The 27866-nt window shown below is 50.5% G+C and overlaps 1 protein-coding gene across 1 annotated transcript; it reads left to right on the top strand.

The window, feature by feature from the left end:
- The first annotated feature begins 144 nt into the window (after positions 1-144).
- Positions 145-18654, top strand: VKORC1 (vitamin K epoxide reductase complex subunit 1). Its single transcript, XM_038762723.1, has 3 exons — positions 145-338; positions 15787-15896; positions 17909-18654. The coding sequence occupies exons 1-3, from the start codon at positions 145-147 to the stop codon at positions 18133-18135; spliced, it is 531 nt and encodes a 176-aa protein (XP_038618651.1). The 3' UTR covers positions 18136-18654.
- Positions 18655-27866: the final 9212 nt, after the last annotated feature.

Below are 27866 nucleotides of genomic sequence, written 5' to 3'. Positions count from 1 at the left end.
TTCCCCCCCCTCCCGCTCCGCCTCAGGCCCACCCCCTTGCCTTCCCCTCCCCCCCCCCCGGCCGTCCATCCGTCCGGCCCCGCCCCCGGTCCGGCCCCGTGGCTCCCTCCGGTCCCGCCGTGTCGTGTCCCGGCCGGGGGCGCCATGCCGGGGGTCCGGGGTCCCGGGGTTCCCGGGGGGTCCCGGTGGGGCCCCCCCCGCCTGGCGCTGTGCTTGTCGGGGCTGGCGCTGTCGGCCTACGCGCTGCACGTGGAGGCGGCCCGGGCCCGGGACCCGACCTACCGGGCCCTCTGCGACCTGGGCCCCGCCGCCAGCTGCTCCCGCGTCTTCTCCTCCCGGTGAGACCCGGTGGGGCGGGCCGGGGGGGACACAGACATAAAGCCCACCCGGGGAGGGGGGACCCCACCGCACCAAGGGCACAATCAATCAATCAATCGATCGTATTTATTGAGCGCTTACTCTGTGCAGAGCACTGGACTAAGCGCTTGGGAAGTACAAATTGGCAACATCTAGAGACAGTCCCTACCCAACAGTGGGCTCACAGTCTAAAAGACTGTGGGCACACACACACACACCCCGCCGCCCGGACCGCAGCCCTCCGGAGAGGAAGAAGAAGAAGAGGAATCATGCGCTTACTATCTGCCAAACATTGTTCTGAGCGCCGGAGAGGTTACAGGGTCATCGGGTGGGCCCACGGGGGGCTCACAGTCCTCATCCCCATTTGACAGACGGGGGAACTGAGGCCCGAAGAAGAAGAATGCCATTTATTAAGCGCTTTTACTATGTGCCAAGCACTAGTTATAAGCGCCGGAGAGGTTACAAGGTCATCGGGTGGGCCCACGGGGGGCTCACAGTCCTCATCCCCATTTGACAGACGGGGGAACTGAGGTCCAGAGAAGAAGAAGAAGAATGTCATTTATTAAGCGCTTTTACTATGTGCCAAGCACTAGTTCTAAGCGCCGGAGAGGTTACAAGGTCATCGGGTGGGCCCACGGGGGGCTCACAGTCTTCATCCCCATTTGGCAGACGGGGGAACTGAGGCCCGGAGAGGAAGAAGAATAATGACATTTATTAAGCACTTTTACTCTGTGCCAAGCACTGTTCTAAACACTTAAGAGGTTACAAGGTGATCGGATGATCCCATGGGGGTCTCACAGTCTTAATCCCCATTTTACAGACGAGGGAACTGAGGCCCAGAGAATAATAATAATTATAATAATAATGGCATTTATTAAGCACTTACTATGTTCTAAGCGCTGGGGAGGTTGCAAGGTGATCAGTTTGTCCCACGTGGGGCTCACAGCTTTCATCCCCATTTTACATATGAGGGAACTGAGGCGCAGAGAAGGTAAGTGACGTGCCCAAAGCCACACAGCTGACAGTTGGCGGAGTCGGGATTTGAACCCACGACTTCTGACTCCCGAGCCCGGGGCTCGTCCCACCGAGCCACGCCGCTTCTCTGAGGAAGACCCTCAAGAACAACCCTTGCATCTCCCCCAGCGCCTAGAATGGTGCTTGGCACATAGTAAGCGCTTAAGCGTTATGACCGTGTTTTCTTGGCCGTCTCCCCCTTCTAGACTGTGAGCCCGTTGTTGGGTAGGGACCGTCTCTATCTGTCCCCGATTTGTATGTCCCAAGCGCTTAGTACACTGCTCTGCACAGAGTAAGCAGCGTGGCTTAGTGGCAAGAACCCGGCCTTGGGAGTCAGAGGTCTTGGGTTCTAATCCCGGCTCTGCCACATCTGCTGTGTGACCTTGGGCAAGCTACTTACTTAACTTCTCTGGGCCTCAGTTACCTCATCTGAAAAAGGGGACTAAGACTGTGAGCCCCACCTACTCCAGAGCTTAGAACAGTTCCTGGCACACAGGAAGCGTGAAACAAAAACCATAATTATTATTATTAGTAAGCGCTCAATAAATTCAAATGAATGAATCCCCACCCCCACGCTTGGCCACCCAGCGTCACTTTCGGACAAGTCACTTCTGCTCCATTCAGGCGTACTTATTGAGCGCTTACTGTGTGCAGAGGGCTGTAATAATAATTATAATAATGATGATGATGGTATTTGTGAAGCACTATTTGTCAAGCGCTATTCCAAGCCCTGGGGGAGATGGGAGGGAATCAGATGGTCCCACGTGGGGCTCACAGTCTTCGTCCTCATTTTATAGATGTGGGAACCGAGGCCCAGAGAAGTGAAGCGACTTACTCAGAGTCACACAGCTGACAGTTGGGGGAGTCGGGTTCGAACCCATGACCCCTGACTCCAAAGCCCGGGCTCTTTCCACTGAGCCACGCTGCTTCTCTCTCGGGGGAATAATAATAATAATAATAAAATAATGATGGCATTTATTAAGGCCTTTTACTATGTGCCAAGCAACTGGAGAGGTTACGAGGTGATCAGGCTGTCCCTCAGGGGGCTCACAGTCTTCATCCCCGTTTTACAGATGAGGGAACTGAGGCCCAGAGAATAATAATAATAAGGGCATTTATTAAGCGCTTACTATGCGCCAAGCACTGCTCTAAGCGCTCAGTGAGGGGATTACAAGGCGATCAGATTGTCCCAAGGTGGGCTTAGTCTTCATCCCCATTTTACAGATGAGGAACTGAGGCGCAGAGAAGGTAAGTGGTGTGCCCAAAGTCACACAGCTGACAATTGGCGGAGTCGGAATTTGAACCCACGACTTCTGACTCCCGAGCCCGGGGCTCGTTCCACCGAGCCAAGCCGCTTCTCTGAGGAAGACCCTCAAGAACAACCTGATTACCTTACATCTCCCCCAGCGCCCAGAACGTAGGGACCGTCTCTATATGTTGCCAACTTGTGCTTCCCAAGCGCTTAGTACAGTGCTCTGCACACAGTAAGCGCTCAATAAATACGATTGAATAAACGGTGCTTGGCACATAGTAAGCGCTTAATCGTTATGATCATGTTTTCTTGCCCGTCTCCCCCTTCTAGACCGTGACTGTGAGCCCATTGTTGGGTAGGGACCGTCTCTATATGTTGCCAACTTGGACTTCCCAAGCACTTAGTACAGTGCTCTGCACACAGTAAGCGCTCAATAAATACGATTGAATGAATGAATGTGAGCCCGTTGTTGAGTAGGGACCTTCTCTATCTGTTCCCGATTTGTACGTCCCAAGTGCTTAGTACACTGTACACAGTAAGCAGCGTGGCTTAGTGGCAAGAACCTGGCCTTGAGAGTCAGAGGTCTTGGGTTCTAATCCCGGCTCCGCCACTTGTCTGCTGTGCGACCTTGGGCAAGCCACTTACTTAACTTCTCTGGGCCTCAGTTACCTCATCTGAAAAAGGGGACTAAGACTGTGAGCCCCACCTACCCCAGAGCTTAGAACAGTTCCCAGCACACAGTAAGCGCCTAGCAAAAACCATAATTATTACTATTAGTAAGCGCTCAATAAATTCAAATGAATGAATCCCCACCCCCACGCTTGGCCACCCAGCGTCACTTTGGGACAAGTCACTTCTGCTCAATTCCGGCGTACTTATTGAGCGTTTACTGTGTGCAGAGGGCTGTAATTATAATTATAATAATAATGATGATGGTATTTGTGAAGCACTATTTGTCAAGCGCTGGGGGAGATGGGAGGGAATCAGGTGGTCCTACGTGGGGCTCACAGTCTTCGTCCTCATTTTACAGGTGTGGGAACCGAGGCCCAGAGAAGTGAAGCGACTTACCCAGAGTCACACAGCTGACAGTTGGGGGTGTCGGGTTCGAACCCATGACCCCTGACTCCAAAGCCCGGGCTCTTTCCACTGAGTCACGCTGCTTCTCTAAACGCTTGGGAAAGTAGAATGAGTGACAATCCCTGCCCACAAGGAGCTTGGCTTCTCTGGGCCTCAGTTTCCTCCTCTATAAGATGGGGAACTGGATAACTGTTCTCCCTTCCTAGTAGACTAGGGAGCCCCAGGTGGGACAGGGATTGGATCCCGTCTGCTGGGAAGCAGCATGTCTTAGTGCCTAGAGCGTAGAACAGTGCTTTGCACATAGTAAGCACTTAATAAATGTCATTATTATTATTGTTATTATTATTATTATTATAGAGCCCAGGCCTGGGAGTTAGAAGGTCCTGGGTTCTGATCCCGGGTCCGCCACTTGTCTGCTGTGTGACCTTGGGCAAGTTACTTAATAATAATAATAATGATGGCATTTATTAAGCGCTTACTATGTGCAGAGCACTGTTCTAAGCGCTGGGGAGTTTAGCTATGAACCGGACAGTGACTAATAAATCATAATAAAATAAATAATGGCATTTATTAAGCGCTTACTGTGTGCAAAGCACTGTTCTAAGCACTGAGGAGGTTACAAGGTGATCAGGTTGTCCCAAGGGGCTCACGGTCTTAATCCCCATTTTACAGATGAGGTAACTGAGGCCCAGAGAAGTTAAGTGACTTGCCCAAAGTCACTTTGTACATATTTGTTACTCTATTTTACTTGTACATATCTATTCTATTTATTTTATTTTGTTAGTATGTTTGGTTTTGTTCTCTGTCTCCCCCTTTTAGACTGTGAGCCCACTGTTGGGTAGGGACTATCTCTATATGTTGCCAACTTGTACTTCCCAAGCGCTTAGTCCAGTGCTCTGCACACAGTAAGCGCTCAATAAATACGATTGATGATGATGATGATACAAGGTGATCAGATGTCCCTCGAGGGGGGCTCACAGTCTTAATCCCCATTTTACAGATAAGGGAACTGAGGCCCAGAGGAGCGAAGTGACTTGCCCAGAGTCACACAGCTGACAAGTGGCGGAGCCGGGATTTGAACCGATGACCTCTGACTCCAAAGCCCGGGCTCTTTCACCTCTCTGGGCCTCCGTTTACCTCATCTGTAAAATGGGGCTTGAGACTGTCCCCACGTGGGACAGGGCCGCGTGGTTTAGCGGAAAGAGCCCGGGCTTTGGGGGTCAGAGGTCGTGGGTCCTAATCCCGGCTCCGCCACTTGTCAGCTGGGTGACTCTGGGCAAGGCGCTTCACTTCTCTGCGCCCGTCACCTCATTTGTAAAATTCATTCATTCATTCCATCGTATTTATTGAGCGCTTACTGTGTGCAGAGCACTGGACTAAGCGCTTGGGAAGTACAAGTTGGCAACATATAGAGACGGTCCCTACCCAACAGTGGGCTTGAGGATTGAGAGTGTGAGACCTGTGAAGCAGCGTGGCTCAGTGGAAAGAGCCCGGGCTTTGGAGTCAGAGGTCGTGGGTTCAAATCCTGGCTCCGCCACTTGTCAGCTGTGTGACTTTGGGCAAGTCACTTCACTTCTCTGGGCCTCAGTTCCCTCATCTGGAAAATGGGGATGAAGACTGTGAGCCCCTCGTGGGACAATCTGATTACCTTGTATCTACCCCACCGCTTAGAACAGTGCTTTGCACATAGTAAGCGCTTAACAAATACCAACATTATTGTTATTATTATTATTATTGCCTTGTGTCTACCCCAGCACTTAGGATAGTGTTTGGCACTCCCGTTGTTGGGTAGGGAAGAGAGAAGCAGCGTGGCTCGGTGGAAAGAGCCCGGACTTTGGAGTCAGAGGTCATGGGTTCAAATCCCGGTTCTGCCAATTGTCAGCTGGGTGACTTTGGGCAAGTCACTTCACTTCTCTGGGCCTCAGTTCCCTCATCTGGAAAATGATGTTGAAGACTGTGAGCCCCCCCGCCCCGTGGGCCAACCTGATCACCTTGTAACCTCTCCAGCGCTTACAACAGTGCTTTGCACATAGTAAGCGCTTAATAAATGCCATCATTATTATTATGATTATTAGGGATTGTCTCTCTCTGGTGCCGAATTGTACCTTCCAAGCGCTTAGTACAGTGCTCTGCACCCAGTGAGCGCTCAATAAATACGATTGAAGGAATAGTAAGCGCTTAAATACCATCATGATTATCTGCTTGTTGGATACAGTGCTCAGTACAGTGCTTGGCACATAGCTAAGCGCTTAACAAATACCACAATTATTATTATTATATCTACTCATCAATCGTATTTATTGAGCGCTTACTGTGTGCAGAGCACTGTACTAAGCGCTTGGGAAGTACAAGTTGGCAACACATAGAGACAGTCCCTACCCAACAGTGGGCTCACAGTGGGCTCACAGTCTACTCCTTGTTTAGTCCAGCGCTTAGAACAGTGCTTTGCACATAATAAGCGCTTAATAAATGCCATCGTTACTTTTGCAGTGCTGGGCACATAGTAAGCGCCTAAACCACACTATTAAAACTGGGGCAGGGTTTGGTGAGGGTTTGAGGACTCTGAAAGATCATGGGGGAGCAGTGAGGGCTGGAAATATTTGGAAATATAGTACGTTGCCAATTTGTACTTCCCAAGCGCTTACTACAGTGCTCTGCACATAGCGCTCAGTAAATACGATTGATGACCCGAAGAGGAGGTGGTTGACCCTCCCCTGTGGATTTTGTAATCCGCGTCCCTACTCATGACCAAAGGTTACTTATTTTGGGGGAAATAAACTATCCATCTGTGGGGTCAGGAGTTCAAGGTTTATGAGATTAAGGGGGCCGAGGGAGGAGGCGGAGAGAGAACCGAGCGGGGTCTCCCAGTGGGACGGGGGCGTCTAACAAATAGCACTTCTGCATCCTCTCCCGAGCTGACAGGGGAAGCAGTGTGGCCTAGCGGAAAGACCAAAGGCCTGGGAGTTGGAGGACCCGGGTTCTAATCCCACCTCTGCCACTTGTCTGCCGTGTGACCTTGGGCGAGTCGCGTAACTTCTCCGTGCCTCAGTCTCATCTGTAAAATAATTATAATAATGGCAGTTATTAAGCGCTCACTACGCTAAGCGCTGGGGAGGTTACAAGGTAATCGGGGTGTCCCACAGGGAGTCTTCATCCCCATTTTCCAGATGAGGGAACTGGGGCCCAGAGAAGTGACTTGCCCAAGGTCACGCAGCTGACAGTTGACTTCTCTGGGCCTCAGTTCCCTCATCCCTCAAATGGGGATGAGGACCGTGAGCCACCCCGTGGGACAAACTGATCCCCTTGTACCCTCCCCAGTGCTTAGAACAGTGCTTGGCACATAGCGTGGCTTGGTGGGTTAGAGCCCGGGCTTTGGAGTCAGAGGTCGTGGGTTCAAATGTCGGCTCCGCCAATTGTCAGCTGGGTGACTGTGGGCAAGTCACTTCACTTCTCTGGGCCTCGGTTCAATAAATACGATTGAATGAATGAATGGACAGCTTTAAAGCCAGTGATGTAAGGAGTTTCCGTTTGAGGCGGAGGTGGAGGGGCAACCGTTGGAGGTTCTTGAGGAGTCGGGCAACGTGGCCTGAACGTTTCTGTAGAAAAAGGATGCGGGCAGCAGAGTATGGACAGGAGTGGGGAGAGACGGGCGGCAGGGAGGGCAGTAATAATAATAATAATAATAATAATAATGTTGGTATTTGTTAAGCGCTTACTATGTGCAAAGCGCTGTTCTAAGCGCTGGGGAGGTTACAAGGTGATCAGGTTGTCCCACAAGGGGCTCACAATTTTAATCCCCATTTTCCAGATGAGGTAACTGAGGCTCAGAGAAGTGAAGTGACTTGCCCAAAGTCACACAGCTGACAGTTGGCAGAGCCGGGATTTGAACCCATGACCTCTGACTCCCAAGCCCAGGCCCCTTCCACTGAGCCACAGCAGCTTCTCCAGTACAGACGCTGATTTGCCATCCAGTGAGGACTGATGCTCTAGGGAGCAGTGGGCTTCACCGACGGGCCGCCCCCAACAATCAATCAATCAATCGTATTTATTGAGCGCTTACTGTGTGCAGAGCACTGTACTAAGCGCTTGGGAAGTCCAAGTTGGCAACATATAGAGACGGTCCCTACCCAACAGTGGGCTCACAGTCTAGAAAGCATACCCAACTCTCTCCCAGCATTTATACCCCGTCTGCCCTTCGTCTTGCTCAGCGTCCTGCCGGGCACCAGGGATTGGACATAAGCACCCCCTCTCTTCCATTAGTGCAGATGGGGGTGGATCAGCGCTTAGAACAGAGCTTTGCACATAGTAAGCGCTTAATAAATGCCATCATTATTATTATTATTATCATCAGCGTGGATCAGAGAAGCAGCGTGGTTCAGTGGAAAGAGCACGGGCTTGGGAGCCAGAGGTCGTGAGTTCTGATCCCAGCTCTGCCACTTACTGGCTGTGCAACTGGGCAAGCCACTTCACTTCTCTGGGCCTCAGTTACCTCGTCCGTGAAATGGGAATTTGGTTCATTCATTCATTCATTCAATCGTATTTAGTGAGCGCTTACTGTGTGCAGAGCACTGGACTAAGCGCTTGGGAAGTCCAAGTTGGCAACATCTAGAGACGGTCCCTACCCAGCGGCGGGCTCACGGTCTAGAAGGGGGAGACAGACAACAAAACAAAACATATTAACAAAATAAAATAAATATGTACAAATAAAATGAATACAGTAATAAATACATATATACAGGTGCTGTGGGGAGGGGAAGGAGGTAAGGCGGGAGGGATGGGGAGGGGGAGGAATTAAGACTGTGTGCCCCCCGTGGGACAACCTGATCACCTTGTATCCCCCCAGTGCTTATAACAGTGCTTTGCACATAGTAAGGCTTAACAAATACCATTATTATTATTATTATTATTATTATTATTATTATTATTATTATTATTATCCTGGTGAGCAGGGGAAGCCTGGCATTCACTCCCACCCTGAGGCTCCGGGTGGCCCAGGTGGTCCAAGCCCATCTGTCTCTGGGGGCCTGCCTCCTGAGGGCCGGGGCTCGGACTTCTTGCAGAGAGTGGCATACGTCCAGGAGACGGGGCAGTCCTCGGCCTCCCCGTGGCCCTGGCTCTGATGATGACGATGATGGCATTTGTTAAGAGCTTACTATGTGTCAAGCGCTGTTCTAAGCGCTGGGGTAGATACAGACTAATCAGGTTGGACACAGTCTTCATCCCCATTTGACAGATGCGGGAACTGAGGCCCAGAGAAGAGAAGTGACTGGCCCAGGGTGACGCAGCAGACAGGTGGCGAAGCCAAGACTAGAACCCGCGTCCTTCTAATTTCCAGGCCCAGGTTAACGCCACTAAGTCTTTGTCTCCCCCTTTTAGACTGTGAGCCCACTGTTGGGTAGGGACTGTCTCTATATGTTGCCAACCTGCTTTGCCAATTGTCTGCTGTGTGACCTTGAGCAAGTCACTTCACTTCCCTGGGCCTCAGTTACCTCACCTAGAAAATGGGAATCTAGACTGTGAGCCCCAGACGGGACAGGGACTGTGTGTCCAACATAGTTGTTTGAATCCACCCCAGCACTTAGTACAGTGCCTGGCGCATAGGAAGCACTTAAATATTATTATTATTATTATTATTATTATTATTATTATTATTATTATTATTATTATTATTATTATATCCAAACAGATCTGGGACCCAAGATCCCCCTTTCTCAACAGCAGGCACATAGACATAAACCACCTTCACAGGGCCAGAACTCATTAGCTTTGGAGTCAGAGGTCATCGGTTCTAATCCCGGCTCTGCCACTTGTCAGCTGTGTGACTTTGGGCGAGTCACTTCGCTTCTCCGGGCCTCAGTTCCCGCCTCTGTAAAATGGGGATTAAGACCATGAGCCCCCCGTGGGACAACCTGATCACCTTGTAAATTCCCCAGCGCTTAGAACAGTGCTCTGCACATAGTAAGCGCTTAATAAATGCCATCATTATTATTATTATTAGTGCAGTGCTCTGCACACAGTAAGCGCTCAATAAATACGATTGATTGATTGATTGATTGACACTGCTTCCCCAAGCTCTGCCTGGATCCTGCGCTCTCTGGCTCCCTAGTCTCCTCTCCGGACCCTGGATGAGCGAGCCTCCTCAGAGCTACCCCGCAGATCAGCGGGGCTTCTCTGCGGGTGATTTTTGCGGGCTGTCAAGTCCTCATATGAAAGAGTCATATGAAAGTCTCATACGAAAGACCCTCTGCCCATCCGCCAAGCTCGCTCTCTTCCTCCCTTCAAGGCCCTGCTGAGAGCTCACCTCCTCCAGGAGGCCTTCCCAGACTGAGCCCCTTCCTTCCTCTCCCCCTCGTCCCCCTCTCCATCCCCCCACCTTACCTCCCTCCCTTCCCCACAGCACCTGTATATATGTATATATGTTTGTACATATTTTTTTTACTCTATTTATTTACTTAATTTACTTGTACATATCTATTCTATTTATTTTATTTTGTTAGTATGTTTGGTTTTGTTCTCTGTCTCCCCCTTTTAGACTGTGAGCCCACTGTTGGGTAGGGACTGTATATGTTGCCAATTTGTACCTCCCAAGCGCTTAGTACAGTGCTCTGCACATAGTAAGCGCTCAATAAATACGATTGATGATGATGATGATGATGGTTTTGTTCTCTGTCTCCCCCTTTTAGACTGTGAGCCCACTGTTGGGTAGGGACTGTCTCTAGATGTTGCCAATTTGTACCTCCCAAGCGCTTAGTACAGTGCTCTGCACATAGTAAGCGCTCAATAAATACGATTGATGATGATGATGAGTCAACTTCACCTGGCCATAATAGTAACAATAATTGTAGTATTAAGCGTTTACACTGTGCCGGGCACTGTACTGAGCGCCGGGATAGTTACAAGGTTGGACACAGTCCCTGTCCCACGGTCTTAATCGCCATTTCCCAGATGAGGGAACCGAGGCACGGAGAAGTAAAGCGGTTGGCCCAAGATGATGCAGCAGGTAAGTGGCAGAGCCAGGATGAGAAGGCATAGCTACAGACCGTCAAGCAATCCAGCTTCCTCGGACAGACACTGTAAGAGACGCTGCTTTAGGGCCGGCCTTCAGAGGGCTTGGGGCTCAAGTGCTCAGCTGGACCTTCCTCAGCCCCTTCTAGCTCGTCACTCAGTTATTGGGGCGTTATGGAGTGTCTACTGTGTAGTAGACTAGCCTAGAGAAGCAGCGTGGCTCAGTAGGAAAGAGCCCAGGCTCTGGAGTCAGAGGTCACGGGTTCAAATCCCAGCTCCGCCAGTTGTCAGCCTGTGTGACTTTGGGCAAGTCATTTCTCCGGGCCTCAGTTCCCTCATCTGGAAAATGGGGATTAAGACTGTGAGCCCCACGACTGACAACCTGATCACCTCGTAACCTCTCCAGCGCTTAGAAGAGTGCTTTAGACGTAGTAAGCGCTTAATAAATGCCATCATGATAGAGAAGCAGCCTGGCTCAGCGGAAAGAACACGAGTTTGGGAGTCGGAGGCCATGGGTTCAAATCCCGGCTCCACCAACTGTCAGCCTGTGGGACTTCGGGCAAGTCACTTCACTTCTCCGTGCCTCCGTTACCTCGTCTGGAAAATGGGGATTAAAACTGTGAGCCCCCTGGGACAACCTGATCACCTTGTAACTTCCCCAGCGCTTAAAACAGTGCTTTGCACATAGTAAGCACTTCACAAATACCATCATTGTTAGTAGTAGTAGACACAGGGAACATGGGGCAGGGAGCATGTCTGCTAATTCTGTTGTACTCTCCCAAGCGCTTACTAGGAGTAATAATAGTGAGCGCTCAATAATTACCATTGATTGATAGTAGGCACCTGGGAACATAAAAATAAAATGGAACACACAATCGCCTTATCTCCAGGATTTTGCAATCTCTTAGGCAAGGCATCTAACCGCTCAGTGCCTCAGTTTCCTCATCTGCAAAGCCATTCTCCCTCCTGCTTAGGCAGGGAGACAGTCCCGGTGTGAGACGGGGACTGTATCAAATCTGATTATCTTCTATCTATCTCAGTGCTTGGCACGTAGTAAGCACTTAAGAAATACCACAATTTATTAGGTGGAGTAGTAGTAGCAATCAAAGGAAAATCATCAGATCCAATGGGTAATGGAAGCAAGAAAATCCGAGTTAAATCATGTAAATAAACAGAGAGTTCCAGAAGTGTTTAGGGTGGTTGATGGGATGACGTGACCTGGAAGGTGAGATTAGTCTTCATTCATTGAGTGAATAAATGAATGAAGACTAATCTGGAAATGGGCCACTTTTCTAGACCTTATGCTAGGTGTCAGGATCTTTAGTCGAAGGGAATAAAACTCACCAAAATTCAAAATTCAGGTCTTCATCTTATTTTTAGACATCGGCGAATGCCTCGGTTAATAGCATTAACAAATTAACTCAAATTAACTCAACAGAGCAACTGTGGCCTCGGTTAATAGCATTTGTTGTGGTGACTAGAGCGCTGAACTGAGCGCTTGGGAGACTACAAGAGAGGTGCAATTACACCATCCTTGTCTCCCAGGAGTTTCCAGCCTAATGGGGGAGGCAGGCGGACGCAAAATCATTTGGTTAGGCATTCAGGAGGAAACGGAGAGGTAAACCTGGCTAGACAAGAGACAGGAAGGGTGAGTAAGTGTTTAAGTAGTAGCCTGCTGGAATTATGTATATAAGTCTTGCACCCATCGCAAAGTAGCGTGGAGTATGGACTGATGTGGGGAGAGATTGGAGGCCGCGGGCTGGTAGTGGTGCCCAGTTGGGCGGTGAGGTGGATTTGTATTGGGACGGTGGCTTGCGGAGGTGTGGGAAGGGGTGGAACCAGAAACCAGCACAGGAGGAAGAACCAGCAGCTCTTAGAGGCAAACTGACTCAGGGAAGTGAAAGAGGAGCCAAAGATAAACCTAAAGTGGAACAGGGAGACTGGTTCTGAGGGAGGGTAGAGTTAAGCCGACGGAAAAAAAGCAGTGTGGCCTATTGGAAAGAGCACAGGCCTAGGAATCAGAGAACCTTGGTTTTGATCCTGGCTCTGCCGCTTGTCTGCTGGGTGACCTTGGGTAAGTCATCATCATCATCATCATCAATCGTATTTATTGAGCGCTTACTATGTGCAGAGCACTGGACTAAGCGCTTGGGAAGTACAAGTTGGCAACATCTAGAGACAGTCCCTACCCAACAGTGGGCTCACAGTCTAAAAGGGGGAGACAGAGAACAAAACCAAACATACTAACAAAATAAAATAAATAGAATAGATATGTACAAGTAAAATAAATAAATAGAGTAAAAAATATGTACAAACATATATACATATATACAGGTGCTGTGGGGAAGGGAAGGAGGTAAGATGGGGGGATGGAGAGGGGGACGAGGGGGAGAGGAAGGAAGGGGTTCAGTCTGGGAAGGCCTCCTGGAGGAGGTGAGCTCTCAGCAGGGCCTTGAAGGGAGGAAGAGAGCTAACTTCTCTGTCCGCCAGTTTCCTTACAGGTAAAATGGGGATTAAATCTCCATCTTTGAGCCTCATGTGGGACAGGGACTGTGTCCAACCTGATTATCTGGAATCTACCTCAGTGCCGAGTACTGTACTTGGAACCTAATAAGGGCTTAACAAGACACAGACACTGTCTCCCTCTCTCCTCTCTCTCCTCTCATGTCCTGGAAGCAGGAGGGAATGCGAGACAGGTGAGAGGTCAGGGCTGGTGAGAGAGATTTCTCTCTCCTCTCTCTCCCTCTCATGTCCTGGAAGCAGGAGGGGAATGTGAGACAGGTGAGAGAGATTTGGGAATCAATCAATCAATAGTATTTATTGAGTGCTTACTGTCTGCAGAGCACTGTACTAAGCACATGGGAAGTACAAGCTGGCAACATACAGAGACAGTCCCTACCCAACAGTGGGCTCACAGTCTAGAAGGGGGAGACAGAGAACAAAACCAAACATACTAACAAAATAAAATAAATAGAATAGATATGTACAAGTAAAATAAATAGAGTAATAAATATGTACAAACACATATACATATATACCCCCAGAGGGGTTCCAGGAGCTGAAGTCACACCAGCCCGCCTATTTATTGTTATATTATACTCTCCCAAGTACTTAGTGCAGTGCTTTGCACATAGGAAGTGCTCAATAAATACGATCGGATGAATTATTTCCCCAAGAAAAGGAGTGGGAGAGTGAGGTGAGTTAGGGTGCCCAGAACAGAGAGAGCCTTGGGAATCCCCTTGGAGTTCACGAGAGAGAAGAGTCAGCACAGGAGACTGAGGAAGGAGCGGTCGGAGAGCCAGGATGAGAACTTGGCTCAGTGGGAAGAGCACGGACTTTGGAGTCAGAGATCATGGGTTCAAATCCCGGCTCTGTCAGTTGTCAGCTGTGTGACTTTGGGCAAGTCACTTCACTTCTCTGGGCCTCAGTTCCCTCATCTGTAAAAAGGGGATTAAGACTGTGAGCCCCCTGTGGGACCACCTGATCACCTTGTAACCTCCCTAGCGCTTAGAACAGTGCTTTGCACATAGTAAGCGCTTAGTAAATGCCATCATTACTATTCACCATCTACACCCACTCCTTTGGAGAACTCATTTGCTCGCACGGCTTCAACTACTACCTCCATGCGGATGATCCCCAAATCTCCATCTCCAGCCCCGATCTCTCTCCCTCTCTCCAGGTTCGCATCTCCTCCTGCCTTCGAGACGTCTCTACTTGGATGTCCTCCTGTCACCTCAGACTTAACATGTCCAAAACAGAGCTCCTTATCTTCCTACCCAAATCCCGTCCACCCCCTGACTTTCTCGTCTCCATCCTTTCTGTCTCACAAGCCCACAATCTTGGCGTTATCCTTGACTCCTCTGTCAGTCAACCCACATATTCAGTCGGTCACCAAATCCCGTCGGTCCCACCTTCGCGACATCACTAAAATCCACATTAGTTCAATCGCTCATCCTATCCCGTTTGGATTACTTCATCAGCCACCCTGCTGACCTCCCAGACTCCTGTCTCTCCCCACTCCTGTCCTTATTTCACTCTGCTGCTCGGATCATTTTTCTACAAAGCCCCGCTTTTCCCCAATCCCCCCTCCCTTCTCCGCCACCCTGACTTGCTCCCCACAGCACTTATGTTCATATCTGTCGTTTGATTGATTAGTATTGATAATACTTAGCGCTTAGAACACTGCTTTGCACATAGTAAGCGCTTAATAAATGCCATTATTATTATTATTATTATTATTGATGTCCATCTCCCACCCCCACATCTAGACACTCAGCCCGTTGCGGGCAGAGAATGTCACTGTTTACGGTTGTGTTATACTTTCCCAAGCACTCAGTCCAGTGCTCTGCACACAGTAAACGCTCAATCATCATCATCAATTGTATTTATTGAGCGCTTACTATGTGCAGAGCACTGTACTAAGCGCTTGGGAAGTACAAATTGGCAACATCTAGAGACAGTCCCTACCCAACAGTGGGCTCGCAGTCTAAAAGGGGGAGACAGAGAACAAAACCAAACATACTAACAAAATAAAATAAATAGAATAGATATGTACAAATAAAATAAATAGAGTAATAAATATGTACAAACATATATACGTATATACAAGTGCTGTGGGGAAGGGAAGGAGGTAAGATGGGGGGATGGAGAGGGGGACGAGGGGGAGAGGAAGGAAGGGGCTCAGTCTGGGAAGGCCTCCTGGAGGAGGTGAGCTCAATAAATAGGATTGAATGAATGAGTTAGCTTGTATCTACCCCAGCGCTTAGTACGGTGCCTGGCACACAGTAACAAATACCACAATTATTATTATTACTATTAGGGGACTCAGGGTGGGTGGGCAGGCGGGCTAGGATTCACCCCCAGCCCTGCGACCGCTCCCTGTGTCCCCCGAAGGTGGTGGGAGCCTTCCTCAGCTCTGCGCCCTCCTCCTCCCATCCTCGGCCGCCGCGGGGGAACGGACGGGCGCCCACCCGCTCTGCGGGAGTCGCGGACCCCCGAGCTTTAGGGTCCAGGGTAGCCACCGCGGCCCAGCCGAGCACCGTGGACCCCGACACCCGCCGTGACCGGATTCTGTCCCTCAGGTGGGGCCGGGGTTTCGGCCTGCTGGAGATGGTCCTGGGCCCAGACAGTTCTCTAAACCAGCCCAACAGTGTCTTTGGCCTCCTCTTCTACAGCCTGCAGCTCCTGCTTGGTAAGTACGGACCCTCAGCCCCCCTCTCCCCGACCCCGCGCCCTTCTCCGACTTTCCTATTTCTTCCAACGCTTTCCCCTGTCTGCCTCTGGACTCCTCCAGGAGGCCTTCCCAGACTGAGCCCCCTCCTTCCTCTCCCCCATCCTCCCTCCCCATCCCTCCTTCCCTTCCCCACATCACCTGTATATATGTTTGTATGGATTTATTACTCTATTTTACTTGTACGTATCTATTCTATTTATTTTATTTTGTTCACATGTTTTGTTTTGTCGTCTGTCTCCCCCTTCTAGACTGTGAGCCCGCTGTGGGGTAGGGACCGTCTCTAGATGTTGCCAACTTGGACTTCCCAAGCGCTTAGTCCAGTGCTCTGCACACAGTAAGTGCTCAATAAATATGATTGATTGACAAGCGCTTAGTACAGTGCTCAAGCGCTTAGTACGGTGCTCTGCACACAGTAAGCGCTCAATAAATACGATTGATGATTGACTGCAAGCTCATTATGGGTAGGGAATGTATCTGCTGATCCTGTTGGATTGAAGAATATATGTCTGTTATTTTGTTATAGTGAACTCTTCCAAGCACTTAGTAGAGTACTCTGCACACAGTAAGCGCCCAATAAATACAATTGAGTGCTCTGCACATAGTAAGCACCCAATAGATACCATTGATTGCTCCTAGATTCCCCACCTGTCCCTTCCCACTATGCTGAGAGGCAGCATGGTGCAGTGGCTAGAGCCCAGGCCTGATTGTCAGAAGGACCTGGGTTCTAATCCCGGATCCGCCCCTTGTCTGCTGGGTGACCTCGGGCAGGTCACTTTACTTCTCTGTGCCTCAGTTCCCCCATCTGTACAATGGGGATCGAGACCGAGCCTCACTTGGGACAGGGACTGTGCCTGTATCCACCCCAGCGCTTAGTAGAGCGCAGAGAAGCAGCGTGGCTCGGTGGAAAGAGCCTGGGCTTTGGAGTCAGAGGTCGCGGGTTCAAATCCCAGCTCCGCCAGTTGCCAGCTGTGTGACTTCGGGCAAGTCACTTAACTTCTCTGGGCCTCAGTTCCCTCATCTGGAAAATGGGGATGAAGACTGTGAGCCCCCCGTGGGACAACCTGATCACCATGTAACCTCCGCAGCGCTTAGAACAGTGCTTTGCACATAGTAAGCGCTTAATAAATGCTATCATTATTAGTACGGTGCCTGGCACTCAGTAAGCACTTAACAGATAGTATTATTATTGTTATTATTATTGTTTTGTTGTTATTCCCCACCCTGGCCTCTGACAGGGCTGCCCAAGGATCAGACATGTGGAGGCGGGCCCTGAGCAGGCTGCTGTCTCTGCATGCGTGTGTGGGGCCGGACCTTTGAGCCATGGAGATGTGTGGTCCGATTGATAATAAAAATAATAATAATAATAATAATGGCATCTATTAAGTGCTTACTATGTGCAAAGCACTGTTCTAAGCACTGGGGAGGTTACAAGGTGATCAAGTTGTCCCCCGGGGGGGCTCACAGTCTTAATTCCCGTTTTACAGATGAGGTAACTGAGGCACAGAGAAGTGAAGTGACTTGCCCAAAGTCACCCAGCTGACCAGTGGCGGAGCCGGGATTTGAACCCATGACCTCAGACTCCAAAGCCCGGGCTCTTTCCACTGAGCCACGTGATGGCCCGGTGGCTTGTATACCCAGTCCTTGGGGCAGACCCAATGGGACTCACCAGGGTCTGTGGGCCAGCAGGTCCAGAGCCCAGCCCAGGAGCCCCCCACTCCAGCTAGAGCCCAATCCCCACTTTTCCCACTCAGTCAGTCGCATTTATTGAGCGCTTACTGCGTGCCGAGCACTGTACCACACACTTGGGAGGGTACAATATAACGGATAATTCCCTGCCCACAATGAGCGTCCAGCCTAGAGGGGGGCATCCCTCATCGCCTCCGATCGTGGCCCTTCCCCTTCCCACAGTCTCCCCTGCTCCTCCGTAGCCGTCTTTCCCCAGTCATCGTCGTGTCCCCCGCCCGCCCCAGGTTGGTCCCGGGCCCCCTGGACGTCGGTGCTGCTGGTCCTCAGCTCGCTGCTCTCGGTGGCCGGTTCCCTGTACCTCGCCTGGATCCTGTTTTTCGTCCTGCACGATTTCTGCTTCGTCTGCATAACCACCTACGCCCTCAACCTGGGCCTGGCTCTGCTCAACTACCGGCGTCTGCGGGGCGGGAGCGCCCAGGGGCAACCAGGGGCCAAGGCTAAGGGGCACTGAGTGGGGGGCCCTCGCGCCCCGCCCTCCCCCCCCCCCGCACCCCACCCCAACCCCCTGCGCCCCGCTGCCCCAGCGCCTCGGGAGTCCACTCCGAGCCGGGAGCGGGGTGGGTGATGGCTTCCCGGCCGAGCCCCACCCTCGCCGGTCCCACGGCTGCTGATCTGGCCTCAGTGTGGTTCCCAGTAGAGCCTCGCACCACCCCTTGCCCGCTCCCCCTCGCCCCCCACATCCATGCCCCTCACCGGGATCCTGCCGTCCAGACCTGGCGACGAGCCCTTCCACAGCCTCCCCACAACCCACCCGGCCCGGGACGGGTCAGCCTGGGCCGACCGCCCCCGCCACAGCCCCCCACGCAGCCCACCCTCTGAGAGGCGGACCCACCCCACCAATGGGTCCGGGGAAAGGGAGGGGACGGAGGGGAAAGGTGAGGCCTGCGAGAGGTGAGGGGTCTGAGGCCACAGAGGGTGGGCCGTCTGGGTCCAAGCTTTGCTATTTCCCAAATAAAAGTTAGAAAACTCCCTCCTGCACACTCATTCCCTTCCTTCCCAGAACCCAGGCGCCCTCGGCTCCCCATCCCCTGGCCTTCCGTGCCGCCGTTCCCTCCCCTCGGCACCCACCTACGTACCGCCTTCCCCGCGAGCAGGCCGCGGGGCTCGGTTGGGAGGATACGGATGTGAATCCATCCGTCTGCCTAGCAGAGGGGTAAGGGCCGCGCCCGGCCGGGAATTCTACCCAGTTGCATCACTGCGTTGGGAAGTTAATGAGGTCCCTGTCGGAGGAGACCAGAATTTGGGGGCTCAATAATAATAATAATAATGGCATCTCTTTTAGACTGTGAGCCCAATGTTGGGTAGGGACTGTCTCTATATGTTGCCAACTTGTACTTCCCAAGCGCTTAGTACAGTGCTCTGCACATAGTAGCGCTCAATAAATATGATTGATTGATTGATCTGTTAAGTGCTTACTATGTGCAAAGCACTGTTCTAAGCGCTGAAGCAGTCTGGGCGGGGGGATGACGGGGAACCTCGCCGTCACCGTCACCCCCGCGGTGGGCCAGTTGAGCCCAAGCCGCTCCCGCTTCACTTCGGCGGGCAGCTGGGGCTGAGATTCATTCAATCGTATTTATTGAGCGCTTACCGTGTGCAGAGCACTGTACAAAGCGCTTGGGAAGTACAAGTTGGCAACATATAGAGACGGTCCCTACCCAACAGCGGGCTCCCATTTGAACTGACCCACCTTGGGCTGTACCTGGGGAGTTTCCCGGACAACAGGAAAAACATCTAGGCATCCTCGGAAACCCCCGACCGGGAGTACTCGGGGATCGGCCTGGGGCAGCGGTTCCAGCGATGGCTGCTGTCGAGAAGGAAGAAGAGGTTGCTGGATAGCTTCTTCACCCCTTGTCCCCCTCTGCTGCAGCTGTGCCACCGTCACTGTGGCTCTGGAGTCTTCTGCCACCCTGACGGTGAGGCATAACCTCAGACAGAGAGTCAGTCCTGCCCGATATGAGTGGTATTATTACTGTATTTATGTATTTTATTTGTACATGTTTATTCTATTTTATTTTGTTAAAATGTTTTGTTTTGTCGTCTGTCTCCCCCTTCTAGACCGTGAGCCCACTGTCGGGTAGGGACCGTCTCTAGATGTTGCCAACTTGGACTTCCCAAGCACTTAGTCCAGTGTTCTGCACATAGTAAGCGCTCAATAAATACGATTGAATGAATGAATGGTACGGTCACCCTATTCCCATCCTTGGACTCAGCTCACCTCAAGGGATCTAGCACCTGCAGTAGCTAAGCAACAGAGAGGCCACTGAGCTTAGAGAAGCAGAGTGGCCTAGTGGATAGAGCATGGGCCTGAAAGTGAGGAGGATCTAGGTTCTAATAATAATAATAACAATAGTAATAATAATGGCGTTTATTAAGCGCTTACTATGTGCAAAGCACTGTTCTAAGCGCTGGGGAGGGTACCAGGTGATCAGGTTGTCCCACAGGGGGCTCACAGTCTTCATCCCCATTTTCCAGATGAGGTAACTGAAGCACCGCGAAGTAGAGTGACTTGCCCAAAGTCACACAGCTGACAAGCAGCGGAGCCAGGATTTGAACCCATGACCTCTGACTCCAAAGCCCGGGCTCTTTCCACTGAGCCACGCTGCTTCTGCGGGGTCTGTGGTGTGAGCTTGGGCAAGTCACTTCACTTCTCTGGGCCTCAGTTACCTCATCGGTAAAATGGGGATGAAGACTGTGAGCCCTATGCAGGACAGGGACCGTTTCCAACCTGATTAATCTGTATCTATCCCAGCACTTAGAACAGTGCTTGGCACATGCTAAGCATTTAACAAGTACCATAACTATTATTATTATTATTATTACTCAAAATTGGGGAAGGAGCCTGGCTTAGTGGAAAGAGTACAGGCTTGAGAGTCAGAGAACCTGAGTTCTAATCCCTGTTCCACCACATGCCTGCAGTCAGTCAATCAGTCAGTCATATTTATTGAGCACTTACTGTGAGCAGAGTACTGTACTAAGCGCTTGGGAGAGTACAATGTAACAATAAACAGCGTGGCTCAGTGGAGAGAGCCCGGGCTTTGGAGTCAGAAGTCATGGGTTCAAATGCCGGCTCCACCAACTGTCAGCTGGGTGACCGGGCAAGTCACTTCACTTCTCTGGGCCTCAGTTCCCTCATCTGGAAAATGGGGATTAAAACTGTGGGCCCCCCTTGGGACAACCTGATCACCTTATAACCTCCCCAGCCCTTAGAACAGTGCTTTGCACATAGTAAGTGCTTAACAAATACCATCATTATTATTATTATTAATAAACAGACACGGTTCTCTGCCCACAATGAGCTTACGGTTTAGAGGGTCTCAGTTACCTGCTGGTGTAAAATGGGGATTCAATATCTCTTCTCCCTCCTACTTAGATTTTGAGTCCTATGTGGAACAGGGATTGTGTCTGACCCGATTATCTTGTATCTTCTCCAGGGCTTGACACATAGTAAGTGCTTAATAAGTACCATTATTATTATCGTTATTATTAACTAAAGCCACCAGCCCATCCCTTCCTCTGTTTCGGGACTTGATGCAGTGCTCTGCACACACTTAAGTGCTCGATAAATATGACTAAATGGATGAAGGTCAGAGGCATGACATAAGCGAGAGGCCAGCGGCGAGATAGGTGAGATAGACGTAAAATGAGAAGTTTGAAATTTAGAGGGGTGAAGTGCACAGGGTTAGACTAAGGAGTGAGGTGAGGCAGAAGGGAAAAGGGGATTGAGGTTTTTAAAGCCAATGGTGAGTTTCTGTTAGATGCCAAGGTGGATGGGCAACCACCGGGGAGGTTCTTGAGGAGTGGCAAAACACGGACTGAACGTTTTCGTAGAAAAATGATCTAGACAGCAGAGTGAAATATGGAATGGAGAGGGGAGAGACAAGAGACAGGGGACATCAGCAAGGAGGCTGATACAATAATCAAGGCAGGGTAGGATAAATGGATTAATGGGGTAGCAGTTTGGATGGAGGAGTGGAATTTAGCAATGTGAAGGTTGAGCTGACAGGATTTGGTGACGGATTGAGTACGTGGGTTGAATGAGAGAGAGGAGGATCACGCCAAGGTTAGGGGCTTGTGAGACAGGAAGGATGGGGGTGCCGTCTACAGTGGTGGAAAAGCCAGGGGGAGGACCGGGTTTGGGTGGGAAGATAAGGAGCTCTGTTTCGGACACGTTAAAGACGTCGGCGGGATAGCCAAGTAGAGCTGTCCCAAAGGCAGAAGGAAATAAGAGACTGCACAGAAGGAGAGAGATCAGGGCTGGGGTTGGAGATTTGGGTGTCATCCGCAGAGAGGTGGGAGTTGAAGCCATGGGAGCGAATGAGTTCTCGGAGGGAGGGAGTGTAGTTGGAGACTAGATGGGGACCTGAACTGGACCCTGAAGGACTCCCACAGTCGGAGGGTGGAAGGCAGAGGAGGAGCCCGCCAAAGAGACTGAGAAGGAGCAGCCTGAGAGAGAGGAGAACCAGCCTGGTCACTCATTCATTCATTCAATAGTATTTATTGGGCGCTTGCTGTGGGCAGAACGCTGTGCTGGGCGCTTGAGAAGGTACAGTACAACAATAAGGAGTGACAATCCCTGCCCACAGTGAGCTCACAATCTAGAGGGAAGAGCACAGCCTTGGGAATCAGAGGACCTGGGTTCTAATCTCTATCCTGCCAAATACATTCATTCATTCAATCGTATTTGTTGAGCGCTTACTGTGTGCAAAGCACTGAACTAAGCGCTTGGGGAAGTCCAAGTTGGCAACATAGAGAGACGGTCCCTACCCAACAACGGGCTCCCAGTCTAGAAGGGGGAGACAGACAACGAAACAAAACATGCAGACAGGTGTCAAAATCCTCAGAACAAATAGAATTAAAGCTAGATGCACATCATTAACAAATAGAATAGTAAATATGTACAAGTAAAATAAACAGAGTGATAAATCTGTATAAATATATACAAGTGCTGTGGGGAGGGAAAGGAGGTAGGGCTGGGCAGGATGGGGAGGAGGAGAGGAAAAAGGGGGCTCAGTCTGGGAAGGCTTCCTGAAGGAGGTGAGCTCTCAGTAGGGCTTTGAAGGGAGGAAGAGAGCTAGCTTGGCAGATGTGTGGAGGGAGGGCATTCTGCTTGCTGCGTGAGCTTGGGCAAGTCACTTCACTTCTCTGGCCTCAATTGTCCTGTTCTTCCTCCTACTTAGACCGTGAGCCCCACAGAAGCAGCGTGGCTCAGTGGAAAGAGCCCAGGCTTTGGAGTCATAGGTCATGGGTTCAAATCCCGGCTCCGTCAACTGTCAGCTGTGTGACTTTGGGCAAGTCGCTTCACTTCTCTGGGCCTCAGTGACCTCATCTGTAAAATGGGGATTAAAACCGTAAGCGCCCCGTGGGACAACCTGATCACCTTGTAACCTCCCCAATTCAATTCAATTCAATCGTATTTATGGAGCGCTTACTTTGTGCAGAGCACTGTAGAAAGCACTTGGGAAGTCCAAGTTGGCAACATCTAGAGACGGTCCCTGCCCAACAGTGGGCTCACAGTCTAGAAGGGGGAGACAGACAACAAATCAAAACATATTAACAAAATAAAATAGAATAAATATGTACAAATAAAGTAGAGTAATAAATCCATACAAACATGTATACATATATACAGGTGCTGTGGGGAGGGGAAGGAAGTAAGGCGGGGGGGATGGGGAGCACTCCCCAGCGCTTAGAACAGTGCTCTGCACATAGTAAGCGCTTAACAAATACCATTATTATTATTATGAGGGACAGGGACTGTGACCATCCTAATTCCCTTGTACCTGCTCCAGTGCTTAGAACAGTGTTTGACACATAATAATAGCGCTTAACAAATACCATTAAATTTAAAAAAAAGAAACAGGAGAGGATTGGGTGGGTGAAGCTGAGGAGATGGGGGGAGGGTGGGGTCGGTGAAGCCCAGAATCAATCAATCAATCAATCGTATTTATTGAGCGCTTACTGTGCGCCGAGCACTGTACTAAGTGCTTGGGAAGTACAAGTCGGCAACACATAGAGACAGTCCCTACCCAACAGCGGGCTCACAGTCTAGAAGGGGGAGACAGAGAACAAAACCAAACATACTAACAAAATAAAATAAGTAGAATAGATATGTACAAGTAAGATAGAGTAATAAATATGTACAAACATATATACATATATACAGGTGCTGTGGGGAAGGGAAGGAGGTAAGATGGGGGGGATGGAGAGGGGGACGAGGGGGAGAGGAAGGAAGGGGCTCAGTCTGGGAAGGCCCCATGGAGGAGGTGGGGTCAGGAGAGGTGGGAGGGGACCCTGCCGTTGTGTTGGGCTGTGCGTGCCCCAAAGGGAAGGAGAAGGGGGGACCCCCAGGGACCCCCAAGCCGGGCTTGTTTGCGGGCCGGGCCGGAGTCGGGTCCCAGACCCGGGCCCAGGGAAATCTGGCTAGCCACTGACCACTGGCCCACGTCCTGCCTCTAGTCTGGATCATCCTCCCTCCTCAAATCCCACAGACAATGACTCTTCCCCCCCTTCAAAGCCTTATTGAAGGCCCATCTCCTCCAAGAGGCCTTCCCTGACTGAACCCCACCTCTCCTCATCTCCCCCTCCCCTCTGCCTCACCCTAACTCACTTCCTTTGCTCCCCCCCAACCCCCACAGCACTTCATTCAATCGTATTTATTGAGCACTTACTGTGTGCACAGCACTGTACTAAGCGCTTGGGAAGTACAAGTTGGCAACATATAGAGACGGTCCCTACACAACAGCGGGCTCACAGTCTAGAAGATATACATCTATGTATGGCATTTATTAAGCACTTACTATGTGCAAAGCCCTGTTCTAAGCGCTAGGGAGGTTACAAGGTGATCAGGTTGTCCCACGGGGGTGCTCACAGTCTTCATCCCCGTTTTACAGATGAGGGAACTGAGGCCCAGAGAAGTGAAGTGACTTGCCCAAAGTCACACAGCTGACAATTGGTAGAGCCGACATTTGAACCCATGACCTCTGACTCCAAAGCCCGGGCTCTTTCCACTGAGCCACGCTGCTTCTCTCTATAATCTATATGTATATATCTGTCATTTTATTCATTTACAGTGATGTCTGTTTATTTGTATTGATTGTGGGCAGTGTGGACAGGGATTGTCTCTCTTTTTTGCTGGACTGTACTTTCCCAAGCGCTTAGTACAGTGCTCAGCACACAGTAAGCACTCAATTACAGTGCTCTGCACATAGTAAGCACTCAATAAATATGATTGATGATAATTAATACGAATGAATGAATGAATGAATTCATTAATTAATTAAGAGGGCAGTTTGGTGAGGAGGCTGGAGAGGGCCTGAAGAGAGGAGAGTTGGTTTGGAAAGGAAACAAGCTCAGGGCAAAGTTAATGAAATAATGCGATGAGAGTTGGGTTGGAGAAACCAGGGCACCCTTATTATGCTTATTACCATGATGATGATGATGATTATACTCGTTAAGTACTTTCTGTGTGTCAAGCACTGTTCTAAGCACTGAGGTAAATACAAGTTAATCAGGCTGGACACAGTCCCAGTCCCCCACAGGGCTTAGTCTAAGAGGGAGAACAGGTATTGAAGCCCCTTTGGATAGATGAGGAAACTAAGGCCCAGAGAAGTGAAGAGACTTTCCCAAGGTCACGCAACCGGCAGAGCCAGGATTAGAACCCAGGACCCGGGCTCTTTCCCCTAGGCCATGCTGCTTCTCTAGCCTTTAGACAGCACGGCCTCCTCCCTAGTTGAAGAAAGGTTCTCAGGAAAGGAGGCTCCGCAGCCTCCCTCTCCTCCCCCTCCACCTCCCACCTGTCCCGTGCCTCCCGGCCATTAAGGCAGACAGCAAACCATTCCGAGATCAATTCTCCATCCCTCTTGCTGCAATCTCCGTCCGATTGCTCAAGCTCTTAGCTGGAAGGAGGCGGGTGACGATTAAGAGTCCGAGGGAGGTTTGGGGTAACAGTGGGAGTACCGGGTGGGGGAGAGTTCTTAGTTCAATTGGGAAAATGACACCCTGCCTCTTGGGATCATCCCGCTTCGGGCTGTGATTGTAAGGATCACGTTGGTGATGATTGTCAGCATCGTGTTGACTTCTTAGTGGCTGCCTGAAAGGGCCGGTTCGGTAAGTGTGATTACCCCGGGTCCGTCTCAACCGGCCTTGGTCTGTGAGCCTCCGTGGGGGACTGGCTAGGGACTAAGAGGAGCAATCAATCAATCAATCGTACTTATTGAGCGCTTACTGTGTGCAGAGCACTGTGCTAAGCGCTTGGAAAGTACAAGTTGGCAACACATAGAGACGGTCCCTACCCAACAGTGGGCTCACCAGGGCCTAGTAGAAAGATCACAGGCCTGGGAATCAGAGGACCTGGGTTCTTTTAATCCCAGCGCTGCCAGTTGTCCGCTGTATAATAATGATGTTATTTGTTAAGCGCTTACTGTGTGCAAAGCACTGTTCTAAGCGCCGGGGTGGTTACAAGGTGATCAGGTTGTCCCACGGGGGGCTCACAGTCTTAATCCCCATTTTACAGATGAGGGAACTGAGGCCTAGAGAAGTGAAGTGACTTGCCCAAAGTCACACAGCCGACAATTGGCGGAGCTGGGATTTGAACCCATGACCTCTGACTCCAAAGCTCAGGCTCTTTCCACTGAGCCACGCTGCTTCTCTATGACCTTGGGCAAGTCATTTAACTCCTCTGGGCCTCCTCATCTGGAAAATGGGGATTCAATACCTGTCCTCTCTCCTACTTAAGACTGTGAGCGCCACACGGGACCTGATTATCTCGTATCATCTACTCAATCAATCAATCAATCGTATTTATTGAGCGCTTACTGTGTGCAGAGCACTGTACTAAGCGCTTGGGAAGTACAAGCTGGCAACATATAGAGACTCAAGCGCTTAGTACAGACTGTTAAGCTCACTGTGAGCAGGGAACGTACCTACCATTATGCTGTATGTTAATCAATCATATTTATTGAGCGCTTACTGTGTGCAGAGCACTGCACTAAGCGCTTGGGAAGTCCAGGTTGGCAACATACAGAGACAGTCCCTACCCAACAGTGGGCTCACAGTCTAGAAGGGGGAGATGGAGAACAAAACCAAACATATTAACAAAATAAAATAAATAGAATAGATATGTACAAGTAAAATAAATAAATAGAGTAATAAATATGTACAAACATATATACAGGTGCTGTGGGGAAGGGAAGGAGGGAAGACAGGGGGGATGGAGAGGGGGACAAGGGGGAGAGGAAGGAAGGAATATGTTGTATTGAATATTACGTTGTACTCTCCCAAACGCTCAGTACAGTGCTCTACACACAGTAAGCATTCAGTAAATATCATTGGTGTTGATGATGATACAGAGCTTAGCACATAGTGAGCACTCAACAACAACAACAGCCAGAGAGCAGGAGAAAGGGGGGATGAAGAAAGGAGGGATGGAGGGGGAACTGGGGAGGGGCTGGGTGGACAAACCACCTGGAGAGGAGGGAAGAGGAGTGGGGAATCCAGACTAGAGAAGGGGATCAGAGGGACAGGACAAGGGGAAGGGGAAATAGGATAATAATAATAATAATAATGCTGGCATTTATTAAGTGCTTACTATGTGCAAAGCACTGTTCTAAGCGCTGGGGGGATACAAGGTGATGAGGTTGTCCCACGTGGGGCTCACAATCTTCATCCCCATTTTACAGATGAGGGAACTGAGGCACAGAGAATCAATCAATCAATCAATCAGAGAAGTTAAGTGACTTGCCCAAAGTCACACAGCTGACAAGTGGCAGAGCCGGGATTTGAACCCATGACCTCTGACTCCAAAGCCCGGGCTCTTTCCCACTGAGCCACGCTGCTTCTCTATGGAAGGTGGAAGGATGGAAGGTGAGAGAGAACGGAGGAGGCTGGAGATGATGGAAGGAGAGCAGGGCTGTGGCAGGTCTCGGGGGTGATGGGTTGGGGATGAGGAAGGAGAGGAAGTTGGACCATTGGAGGGAGAGGAAGCCCCCTCAGCTGAAGGCCCCCATCAGCCGCCGCAGCGCAGCTGGGCCGGAGCAGGTGCTCAGCAGCTGGCTCGAAACCCACGGCTTTGTGGAGACGGGAGAATTTCTGGCCGTAAACTGACTGGACAGGAAGACAGTGGGGTGGAAAGAGGAAAAACGGAGGTGGTCTCGAGGATATGTTGCCAACTTGGACTTCCCAAGC

This window comes from Tachyglossus aculeatus, chromosome 21 (assembly GCF_015852505.1).
Source record: "Tachyglossus aculeatus isolate mTacAcu1 chromosome 21, mTacAcu1.pri, whole genome shotgun sequence".
Classification (NCBI taxonomy): Eukaryota; Metazoa; Chordata; class Mammalia; order Monotremata; family Tachyglossidae; genus Tachyglossus; species Tachyglossus aculeatus.
The sequence above is the reverse complement of the archived record's forward strand: the minus strand, read 5'-3'. Positions and strand labels throughout refer to the sequence as shown.

What these genes read in the sequence shown, in the direction of transcription:
- VKORC1 (XM_038762723.1), top strand. Translation starts at nt 145, where the DNA reads ATGCCGGGGGTCCGGGGTCCCGGGGTTCCCGGGGGGTCCCGGTGGGGC. An exon ending in TCCCGCGTCTTCTCCTCCCG is followed by an intron (nt 339 to 15,786) that starts GTGAGACCCGGT and finishes TCTGTCCCTCAG; the next exon opens with GTGGGGCCGGGGTTTCGGCC. An exon ending in CAGCCTGCAGCTCCTGCTTG is followed by an intron (nt 15,897 to 17,908) that starts GTAAGTACGGAC and finishes CGCCCGCCCCAG; the next exon opens with GTTGGTCCCGGGCCCCCTGG.